This window comes from Epinephelus moara, chromosome 18 (genome assembly GCF_006386435.1).
Source record: "Epinephelus moara isolate mb chromosome 18, YSFRI_EMoa_1.0, whole genome shotgun sequence".
In the NCBI taxonomy this organism is placed as follows: domain Eukaryota; kingdom Metazoa; phylum Chordata; class Actinopteri; order Perciformes; family Serranidae; genus Epinephelus; species Epinephelus moara.
This window is the reverse complement of record NC_065523.1, coordinates 17,630,537-17,642,503: the sequence shown is the minus strand read 5'-3', so window position 1 is coordinate 17,642,503 and position 11,967 is coordinate 17,630,537. Positions and strand designations below refer to the sequence as shown.

The window sequence follows — 11,967 nt, the reverse complement described above, 5'->3', positions numbered from 1 at the left end:
TTCACTTGTTTATTACTTGATTATTTACAAATGTATCATCTCTAAATGATATGATATGATCTAACCATGGAATAAACACCTTTAGATTGTAATCAAATGCTATACAGTATACAACTAGATGTTCGAGCTTTTTCTTCTTCTTCTTCTTCTTCCTCTTCTTCTTCTTTTTGAACTCTGACAGTCCAAAAATATTAGTGCTAAAACTCAGATTTGTGATGTCATAGGGTATAAAGTCTGGAGCTGCTCCATTGACAGTGAGTTGGGAATGATGTTATAGATGACACTGAGAGCACTCAGGGGAATGTTCTGAGTATATGGGTACATTTTCTCTTTCAGAAGTGAGAACACTACAATAGAATAAAGCTCATCTGAGTATAAAAAAGAAAACAAACACAAAATCAATCCACAAAATCAGATGCTATTCATTGTCGATGAAGCAGCTCCAGACTATGACATCACAAGTTTGAGACTTACTTCTCTGGTTCCTCAGCCATGGAAGTAATATATTGGAAACCTTAATTTAGGTGCTGTTTATTACCCTTTAAGATTTTTGTGTTGTCTGTTGCTTGTAGCCTATACATGGTATACACCTTCCTCTTGAGAACTTGATTTACGTTATTATTCAAAGGTGATCAGTGTTATTTACTTTATTTTCAGCATTCAGAAAAAATATTTTGATTGTAGGGGGTTATTCGCACTTTTCCTCAACTATCTCCAACTCATACCAGCTGGTGGCGCAGCTGTGGCATTTCGACTCTTGCAACCGCCAAAAAACACAGAGACGAAGAAGAAACAGCGCAGACGACAGGACCAGGAAGAAGACTTGAGAAGCTTCAGTAAAGGTATAAGTCTAATTTTCTACACTTTTAAAATGAGTGTGCCATAAATATAAAGTTTCGTTTAAATAAATATGGAGAGCAATAACCTGTTAACGTTTTCAGTTTGCTGTACGTCGTGTTAGCTTGAAGACACTTCGGTTATCGCTAGTGTAAAAGTTCGTCCGTTTGCTCAGGAAGTTTTCAAGTACTTTATCTCTGAACGTAAACTTTTCCTCAGTCAGTGTCGGTTTTGTACGTGACAGAATTTCCCTTTATACACTGTTTTCGTTCATTTATACCTCCCAAAACACAGCCAGGCTAGCTAGCTAACATTAACGAGCCTTTCCAGTCGGGTTGTCGTCTGCGTTTATAGTGAACTCAGTCATAATCCGAGAGTTTAAAGGCAGATACTTAACTCAGCTGCAATCTAACGATCATTACTGTGTAGTATCAGTTAAACTTGATTCACAACACTTAGCCTTAAGGGTCACCAAACTTGTAATTTAAAACAACGCAATGTTTAACAGGTTCAAGTAAGTATTTTTGCCTTATGGACGGAGGAGTCAGCTGACGAAATGTATGACAGTGCGTTACACATGACGCTTTTTCATTTTGTGTGGCTACGTACAGACCATCATCCCACTTATAGCCAGCTAATTACAAGTACTAAACAAAACCTGTGATGACACTTAAAGTGTCCTATTGCGTAAACATGAACCTGTCATTCCTGTTTACTCAACGGAACTGCTATTTACAGCATTTCCACATATGTATGAGAAGCTTGGAGCCAGTCTAACCCTAAATTAATGAAAAAGGTATGTGCTGGTATGTTGTGATTGTACCTGCAGTACAGGAGGCAACTCAAAGCATTGCGAGTAACGATTTTTTCCATTATCTGTGTGGCTTTTTATACATAGATTATCAATAGAATATGAGATAATGTAGAAGTTCAAGGTTAAGCTATTTAAATTAAAAAATAAATTACAAAATGAACATGCAAAAAACATCAGGTATATAATAACAGCACATGTAAAAATAAATAAAAATAATGACATACATAAGTATAAATGGAGAGTATAATTGACAGTATTTAAAGTAACAGACAACCAGAATCACAAAAAAAAGATGAACGGGGACAAACATAGAGGAAAAAGGTACATTCAGACAGGAGATTTGAGGGGAAAAGTGCATACATAATTTAAAGTTGACACTTATTTTGTTTTGATAATAAGTGATTTGAGAAGAGAGGATCCTTCAATTCTAGGAGAAAAGATAGGAAGTTACTCAGAGAATTTCTGTTTGTGAATAAAAAAATAATAGCATTTAGATCAACAAAATTAATTGGATATGTCAGAGCGCTATTATCTGGATTATCATAATAAAATAATAAATAAAATCCCCAAGGTTAAAGGAGTAAACTGAATTAGAGGTTTCAAAGAAGTGAGACTCCAGATCTGTCCAAAATCTTATGGATATTTCACATTCCAAAAAAAAAAAAAAAAAAAAGGGTGAGAAATAGTTTCTGTATTAGTTTTCAAAAGAAGCGGGAAGTATTAGTGTCTGTAAACTTGGCAATAAGAAGATTTTTTAAAATGTCATCAAAGATTTCTGATTTACAGTGATATAAAACAGAGAAAAGCAGCAAACCCACACATTCAAGAGGCTGAACTGAGCTTATGTTTGACATTTTTGCTGGGTTAATAAAATTGTTAATCGATCATCAGTTGGCAGTTCCTTTATTTAATAATTTAATCAATAGACTCCTTGCGTCAGCACTACTTGTACTGCTGGCAGTGGGAGGCTTAACTTGAGGCCCAGGAGGACAGGCTGTCTGTTGACAACCAGAGACAGCATGCCTCAGCTTGTTCTCCTCAGCTGTGTGCTGCTGATGAGCTCAATAGAGATAAGTAATAGAGAGCACATTCCTCCAGTTCAGAAACAGCAACTCGAGTATAAGCAGGTGGTAGACGGAGGAAAACACAACAGAAACATGATTTACTGCACCTCGTCATTGAGCAACTTCTGAAAGGGAATTGGTTATTTATTTCCTGCTTTGTCTTCCTGTCGTGGAGCACAACTAGTCTTTACAGAGTTTCCTGAATGTTTGGGCACAGAGTGTCAGAAACTAGGCGATTTATATTGTGATAGTCATTTAGAGCTGTAGTCAAATAATAAGTTAGTGGATCAACAGGAAAATTAATCTGAATTAATCTGCAGATGTTCTGATAATTGATTAATGGTTTACATTTGTGCAAAAATACCAAACATCTGATGTTACTAGGTTCTTAAATGTGAAAGTATGTTGCTTTTTTTTGCCTTACATTCAGTGGATACTCTTGACAGTTGGCCAAAGTGAGATATTTGATTCATGACCTTGGGCTTCAGGAAATTAGCACTGGCATTTTTCAGTTTTTTATGGGTTGATTATTAGATTGATCAAGAACATGATTGGCTGACAATGAATGGACTGAGTGTTTTTGTTGTTTCCACAATTCCAACAGAGTGATCTGTCTTCTCTAATGAATCACATCATGTCAATTTCAGGGGTCACATTCCCAGATAAATGTATATTCATATCAATCACTCCTTGTAAACTCAGTATTTTTGAATCAGGACCTTCAGTAAATGGGTCAAGTCGAGTAGATTGCGAACATTTTTTGATGTACAACAGCTCAGGGTAGGGGGTGTGGGTGGAAGATGGTAAGCAAGATATCTGTATCTGTGTATTTGTAGTGTATGTTTGTTAGGCTTAGGCTATGTGCAGTTTTGTCTGTATGTCTGTTTTGAATTTGTGTTGAGAGGGCCCCTTGAAAATGAGATGCTACATCTCAATGGGGCTATCCTTTCAATAAATTCAAATAAGGTGTGTCAGAGTCAGTATCTGCAGCAGTTATTTTAATGTGACAGATATATTTAATCACATTTTAGGTAAATAGAAGTATCGGCTTTGACTTGGTGTCGGCCAATGCACAATATATAAGGACTCAAATCAGGAAAGGGAAATAAAAAACCTGATCAGGACATCCCTACTTAATGGCAATAGTCGTTGTTTAGTGTCGTCTATGGCAACATTGTCAGCTGTCTGTAACAGACTAAATCTTAAAGCCACAGGAAAGCCAAAAACAACATCGGCCTCTAAAGGTGGAACATTAATACCCGATTAAATATCTCTCTGTAATGGTTTACAGTGTGGTATTATTGTTTTTAGAGACCAGACGACTTGACATTGTTTGTCTTTCTGCAGTTGAGCCAAGATGGGGGCTTTAGCTAGCCTGTTTAAGTTCGGCAAGAAAGAAATGAGGATCCTGATGGTAGGACTGGATGCTGCTGGAAAGACCACCATCCTGTACAAGCTCAAACTGGGAGAAATTGTTACCACGATCCCGACCATTGGTGAGTCCTCTCCTGCAGCTTTACAAGTTGTCACACTGCATGCTCTTCTTACCAATGCCAAGATATCAAACATTTGTTTTTTTACTTTATATGCAGGCTTTAATGTTGAGACGGTTGAATACAAGAACATCAGTTTCACAGTGTGGGATGTCGGTGGTCAGGACAAAATCAGGCCACTCTGGAAGCACTACTTCCAAAACACACAAGGTGAGAGACTTAATGATGCTGCCAGATCTCTTAAAATCAGTCGTTGAAGCCCACTGTTGAATCCTCCATAACACATGGAATCCTTTGTCCACTGCTTCATATAAAGCTCATCCCTCTTCCATTTTCAGGTCTTATCTTCGTGGTGGATAGTAATGACAGGGAGCGAGCTAACGAGGCCAAGGAGGAGCTGATGAGAATGCTGGCCGAAGATGAGCTGACGGATGCTGTGCTGCTTGTGTTTGCCAACAAACAGGTGAATTTCTGTCTCTGCTATTAAATAAATAAATAAAACAGTATAATTAGCGGAAGAAGCTGTCATCTATAAATTGGCCATTGATTTATTAACATGACATTGGTAAGATCAAAAGAAGAACTAAGATGGCAGACACAGTGGTAAAATGAAGGTAAAAGAAGTGGGCATTTTTAATGGATTGGTGTTGTTTGTTCACCTCAGCCTGCTGGCATTGCAGCGCTACTCTCCCAGACAGCCTACTGTTGCACAACTGCATAACCAGGAGTGTCTTTCCAATAACTCCAACAGCGTGGTAGATCTTCTTTTTTGAGCTGTGTCTGCAGTTTCATAAGTTGTGCTCTCCAAGTTAACTCTCATATTATATCAGTAATTTAAGTTTGTAAACTTAATAGTTTTCAACTAGGGCCATACATATTTTAGTAGCTCCTGAAAAATAAGCTCTTCTCGATGTAGTAGGCTACAGGGTGTCAGATACATATTTGATCAACATTTAGTTAAATATGAGTGTCCGATTGATCTCAGTATCAGCAGATACACAATGTTAAAGGACCAAAAAAAATGGTATAGCAGTAATCCTGAATTACATATCACTTCTAAACCTCTTCTTCTCTGTCCGTCCCTACCACAGACCCATTTATCTCTTCTTTTTTTAGGGGGAACAGGGGATTTTTAGGGGAAGATAGCAAGTCAACAGTATTTGGCACAAAGAAGTGGTATACATGACCTGAAAGCTGGGTACCTGCAGATGAATTTGAGATGCAGCTCAGCACTGTGTGCCAGAGTATGTGATGACCATTCTCATTCTCAATTATAACTAATAAATTGTTGCAGTGATTTTTTTTTTTGATACAACATTTAGGCATTTTTTGCTACCTGAGAATTGACCTATGGCCAAGTCCCGCCCTCAAACGCGATGAGCCAATCACAGTGGGTATAGCCATTCCCATACACTCGGACATTCTCTGCCTGGACGTTCATTGAAATGCATTACAGAAAGTCAATTTTGTTTGGTTTTATGAGCTTTTTCGGAGATTTTAAGTTTAAAAATGGTCAAACGGTGTGCCTGGGGTACATGCAACTCCGACACAAGGTATCCTGAGAGGCTGGGCAACGAGGTGTATTTTTTACACTTTAAACCACATCTCAACCGAGAAAAGTGTCTCCTTTGGATAAAGTTGTGCCGTAGACCACAACATCAACTCAATGTGAATAAGATTAACAAGGATGTCTACATCTGTTCTAAGGTGAGTCAACATTGTGCTTGAGGCAACATATTGTCACTTTGCAGGAAAGAAATATAAAGTTACCTTTAACATCTCTAGCTAAGTTAGCCTAACGTTAGCTCCTAGCTGCATTGTTCATCATTTCACCTTGTTTGCTGGGAGTTCATTAGCCTATTTTGTTCTAGTTTTGTACTTTGGTGATCGTACATCATTGTTAGCTGTTGTCCATAGGGCTCTTGTTAAGGTAACGTTAACTTCTAGAGCTTAGCTTCATTAATTTATCTGTAATAACAGAGATAAAGGTTGGCAAACGTTATGCTGAACGATTCAGTGTAAATACTGTAGCACCAAACTAACGGAGAGACACTCTTGGTAAAGATGGTAAAAAGGCCGTTATCCTTTTCTCATATTCTGAGCCAAAAACCTTAACTTCAGTGGCACTTTAACTTGTTGTCTTTGATGGTGACGGCAACCAGATGCGGTTCACAAGCGTACACTGTGACCTGTAAATTTTGGCTTGTAATTTAAGCTTTTCATCGACCTTCTCAACAATAAAATGATGAATATATCCCTCCAATGCGTAGTTTAGGCCCTTTTGGTTACTTCTCAATGACATCTGATCATTATGTCCCCAAAAATCATCAATTGCCTCCTGCGAAATGCCATGTAGTGTGACACCTGCCATAGCGCCGGTCACTGAATGTTGATAGTTTGTCCGAGTGAGTGGAGGGGGGCGTGGCTTAGCCATAGTCAATTGATAAAAATGGTCAAAAACATGAAGACATCAAGACCTTGAGGAACACCACAGAAAATTTCAAGCTGTGATTTGGTATCAAAAACTTTTGACATTTTGAGGTTTCTGTAAGAAGTGCATTTTCCAGCAATTGGATGGCGAGCACTTCTATTCTGGAAACTGCTGAGAAGCTCCCATATTGTCAGCACACTTAGGAAAGCCATACACATCCATCCTATGAATGCCAGAGGTCTCTAGTTTGTAGTTGTAAAGTTTCATGAGGCTGTGATTATCCTCGAGGTCACTAAACATCATTTTATACAGTAATGTCTATTTAAAAAAAAAAAAAATCTCACTACGATGAAATGGCTACTAAGGTGGCCAACATCATTACATATAAATACAGTTAGGCTCTTTGAATCCATCAGCTTTCCAGTCATACCCAAATTTATGCAATTCCAAGACTGTCTATGGACCTCATTATGCAGAAATATTCAAGTACAATAGATGAAAATAACATGCTTTTACTGAATACAAATGAACAGCGTGGTTTTTTGCCCCAAACTGCATAAAGTGGGTTTGTCTGTATGGGGAGACTATAGGTACCCATAGAACCTGTTTTTCTTCTGATATGTTGAGGTGAAAGGGTCAAGGGTACTGAAAATTGCTGTGCCCATCTTTCTTTTGCCCAAAATTAGCCTAAATTGGAGCATTATTTAACTGTAAGTAGAGATGCTCATACGCCAGTGGTGATTATAGGCTATAGGCAATTTTAAAACAGCACTGACACAGATCCGGTGTATTGGATCAGTCTGCTAATAATATGAATTAGGCAATTGGTGATTGCAAGTGGCCTGAAAAAAGTGATTAGCACAAACTTTAACTGGGAATGTGGGTTGCCTTTTTTCTCGTCATTAATTAAGTGTTGTGTTTTCTGCTCTTTCAGGACCTGCCCAATGCCATGAATGCAGCTGAGGTCACAGACAAGCTGGGCCTACACAGCCTGCGCCATCGTAACTGGTACATCCAGTCCACGTGTGCCACTAGTGGAGATGGCCTCTACGAGGGTCTTGATTGGCTTTCAGGCCAGCTAAAGAAAGGAAAATGATCAGTCAGTCCCCCTCCTGTCTTTCATCTTTGTCTGCGGTGTGATGGGATCCTGTACTGGTCCTGTTCTCATTCTCTCCTTTCCTCTCTTTCCTCTAAAGCGTTGGACCTTTGGTCAGTGCTCCCCTGCATATTTGTTCTGTAGGGGTGTGTATTTCTGGATGGGTGAATGTGAGTGGAAGCCGCCATGTTGTGCCCAGAACACAGTTAACTCTGTCATTCCTCTCAGTGTCAGCACATCCCAAATCACTGGTCGTCACAAAGCAAAGAAGCACAGAGGATGTTTTGTCCTGTGTAATTCACATTTTACTTCTGCTTGTGACATTAAGGCCTATTTGATGACCGTTATTTCACCCTGACAGTATACCGCAGTGTAACCTGTGTTATGTCTGATGCAATAAAATATAGTATCAGTTCACATTCTTTTAAAAATAATGAGTTTTGGTGGATCAAAGTTTCTGAAGCTGCAGTGAACACTGGATACGTATTGATTCTCTCTTATAGTTTAATATTTCAGATTTTTTTTGTTTGAATCTGTCAGTCTGTACACTGCAAGTCTTGTTAATGGTCAGAATGTAATCGGCATCTGTGCCTGAAGATAAGTGTCCTCATTGGTTGAATCATTTCTTCAGTTTTTAAATTCAATTGAGTCCCTCCTCTAAAAGTTATCCCTCTTATGGCAATAACCTGACATTAATTTTTACGTGTCCTTGTTTTTTTACATGACTGGGTCTGGAACAAGCAATAAATGTCACAGCAAATGTTTACATATATGGAGGTGTGTTGAGTGTAGCTACTGGTGGATGTGTGTATCCTCGTGGTGCTGTGTGGGTTTCAGCTACATCCAGTTACTGGAACAGAGAGGCCTTTTGTTTGTGTGGGAGTTTCTCCCACAATGGATTTTTAATTTACTGGTAGTCTTATTTTCTTTTGTATGTCATTCTTTGGGTCAGTTTTCTATTTTATTTTTTTGTTTTTAATGTAACTGTTGATGCACGCACGACCTGGTTTACTTTAGCATGAGCTGACGTGTCAGGTGTGCAGTCTTTTGAGTAAAATGCTCTCGGGACCAATTGGTTTGATTCAAAAAGGGCTCATTGTGTTTGGCTCAATTTTTGATCTGCCTGCACAGGGTGAAGTCGCCCCCTCCTGTGTCTTTTAGAGGGGACTCACATTGCGCTGTGATTGACGGTACGGTTGAATTGGAAGTGTTCGCCCTGGCCCACTTCATGAATCAGCACTGTAAATGCTTCCTCAATGCTTCAGGCTTTATGGTGTTTTCCCAGCATGTAGCAAGGGTGCTTCCCCTGGAGTTATTTACATTTTGTCCCTCTGATGCCATTTGCACAACCTCTTTACCTTGCACAACACTGGCCTATGTAAAGACAGCGGTTCATTCATCAGCATTTGCAATGTACCCACAGACAATAGCCCCTCTCATTGCTCTGTGCCAGCAGACCATATGAATGTTGCACCAGTTAACCCAGTAGCAGAATAGTTTCCACACACATCCACTGATGCCAAAGGCTCCTGTTATTACTAAGAAACCAATCTTGAACTGTGCACACCCTTCACTGACAGAAGATGACTTTAAGGTCATAATATCACACTGACTTCTAAAGGAAAATTAATTTTCCCTTTGTTTTTCTACAACTGAACATTTAGATGTTTTTTTTCTGGGAAGTTTGGGTAACTGACTATTTATGTGGGTTTTCTTTGTCCTTACATTGAGGTATTTTTTAAGTATCAGAGTTCATAGCATAAGTGGTCTGGTATACAGCAAGAAATACAAATGTATATAATGTTTTGTAAGAAAATGTATTTGAACTTGACATCGTCCACCTACCCTTGTTCAGATGGGAAGCTTTAATTTTCATGATGGTTTCAGTACAAATGACAAGGCATGTGCATATGTATGTCTTCATTACCTTACGCTTTTTATACTCATTTTGTAACATCTGATAAATGCACTATAATAAAGAGATCTTAATGGTACATCTGCTCTACTGGCCTTTTCATCGGAAACACTTCAAAATAAATTTCAAGGTATTCATATAAGAAATAAATGCCTCAGATAATCCTTTTAAATTCCTCTATTGTTAGCCAAAGTTAAGTTCGTATAAAAAAATATGACAGTGATGGTTAGAAATTGAAGTTGGGGTCGATGCATTAGGATTTAAGGAGAAGAGTGTGCAGACATACCATAGCTTGGATCATCACAGCAGCTCTGAAAACATGTCAGCGTGTTTCATTTTTGAGTGTGGATTAAATCAGCCACGTTCTGTCAGAAGTAATCCACTTTTTATGCTTTCGACATTATCAAAGACATGACAGGTGTCAGCAATGTGAGCTGCCTTTCAGATCTTGTTTTCCTGCTTAGTAAAACACACAGACTTGAGACTGTCACACCATCCTCAATGTTTTTTTACCCATCAATCAACAGGATCAGAACCCAGATCTGTCTTCTGAGGTTATTTTTACAGGCCATATGATGTTTGTTTGGTAAAAATTGTTTCTTGTTTTTGTTTTGTTCCGATATTTTTCCCTGACAGTCGACATAAATGCAAAAATCAATACATGAATAAATCCACAGGTACATTGCAAGTGTACTTAAAAAAGGTTTTTTGAGGTGAGAAGAAAACATGGTAAAGCTTTAAAATTAATTCTTTACCATCTTGTTCTCTTGATCTTAATGACGTTTTCCTCATAGAATGTCATCAGCAAAAATCACAACAACCTCTGATGAACTAATTGTGATGATCACTAGAAGTAAAGCTCCAACATAAGTTATTCTGCTTTGACAGTGATTAAACAATGGGATGATGGCTTGAAAAAGAAGAGAGATTTTATGTTTCCAACCACCTTCTTTCCAGTAGACTTGTGGTGCAGAGATGTCACACTGCCAACACGTGAGGTTATGTGAATACCTGTCTTTAGACTGGTTCCCTATAAGCCTGTCCTTCACTTAGCAGTTCTGACTGCCAGCGGGTACGATCTCCCAGGAAAATGTAGGCCTGATTTATGGCACAAAGGAAGTGTGTCAGCCATTGTGCGAACAAAACAGAAAGAGGATAGTGCCTTCAGTAGCTATGGTAGCCATCCCCAGTTACCAAAGAGCATCCACCTTTTTTTTTTTGCAGTTACTATCCCCAGTAGCAGAAATGGCTGACAGTGGAACAACCGAAGTAACTGTGGGAACTGTGGCAGTTGCTAGGCTCTGAGGAAAATGGAAAGTCGTCCATTTTGTCTTCACAACAATGATGCCCAAAAATCATGATTGAAATCATGCATAACTGGAATATGATTTCTTAATTATTTATTTTCTTATCTTTATCTTGAAAGCATTCACAGGAAGTGGTAGAATACAATGAAATGTCTGCAGCTGGCATGAAAAGTAGTGGTAAAAACATTCAGAATTAAACAGTCAATAAGAGACAGCAATGTTCCTGATATTCTGTCCCCCAGTAAGTTAGTAAAAGGAGTTAAAATTCAGACAGCATTATCAAAAGTAGTATTTATTCCAGCATGGAGTGTTTAACACAGTGCAATGGCTTATATTGTTTGATATCAGTGTGTAATTAATACAGACACTATTGACCTTACTACTATATGAATATCCTTATTGATACCTCAAAAGATTGATAATAGTTATCCATTTTGTATACACTGAGGAATGTGCAGGTGTAGACTTCAGTGGTGAGCAATATAAAACAATAAACAGGATCATTTAACAATAATATCTTCACTCAAGCTACTGGCTCAGACAAGGCTTGACATAATAATAATAATAATAATAATAAAAAATAGATTAAAAAGTAAATGTCATAATTACAGACAGACATTTACATTATTTTACAACTATTTGTATTAGTGAAAGCAGGACAGGTACAATATTTACATGTGTCTACATATCACCATATTCTGCTTTTACTGTAACGATAACAACTCAAGAAGTTGTAAAAGAGAAAAAATAAACAAAAAATAAACCAAACAAAATAAGAGGAAGAAAATAAGTCCAACCTTGTTATTTGGTGAATTAAATGGGATAAACTGATACTAAGAAACAGCATACTCCAAGTTAGGAGGGGCAGATTCTACATGTAGTCAACAGGACAGAGATTTGATCCTTACTCTGAGGAAATGGCTGATAGGTTATTGAAAAACAAAATAAATGGTCTCCATAACTTGAACAAATCATCAGTGGCTCCCCTAAGAGAGAATGCTATTTTTCCA

The 11,967-nt window shown here is 38.1% G+C and overlaps 1 protein-coding gene across 1 annotated transcript; it reads left to right on the top strand.

Moving 5' to 3' along the window:
- Nucleotides 1–768: 768 nt before the first annotated feature.
- Nucleotides 769–9,729, top strand: arf2a (ADP-ribosylation factor 2a). The gene is made up of 5 exons (XM_050068729.1): nucleotides 769–842; nucleotides 4,063–4,211; nucleotides 4,308–4,418; nucleotides 4,547–4,671; nucleotides 7,574–9,729. The coding sequence occupies exons 2-5, from the start codon at nucleotides 4,073–4,075 to the stop codon at nucleotides 7,733–7,735; spliced, it is 537 nt and encodes a 178-aa protein (XP_049924686.1). The 5' UTR covers nucleotides 769–842; nucleotides 4,063–4,072; the 3' UTR covers nucleotides 7,736–9,729.
- Nucleotides 9,730–11,967: the final 2,238 nt, after the last annotated feature.

Coding starts and splice junctions, on each gene's coding strand:
- arf2a (XM_050068729.1), top strand. CDS start 4,073: ATGGGGGCTTTAGCTAGCCTGTTTAAGTTCGGCAAGAAAGAAATGAGG. Junction 4,419..4,546: donor CTACTTCCAAAACACACAAG/GTGAGAGACTTA, acceptor TTCCATTTTCAG/GTCTTATCTTCGTGGTGGAT. Junction 4,672..7,573: donor TTGTGTTTGCCAACAAACAG/GTGAATTTCTGT, acceptor CTGCTCTTTCAG/GACCTGCCCAATGCCATGAA.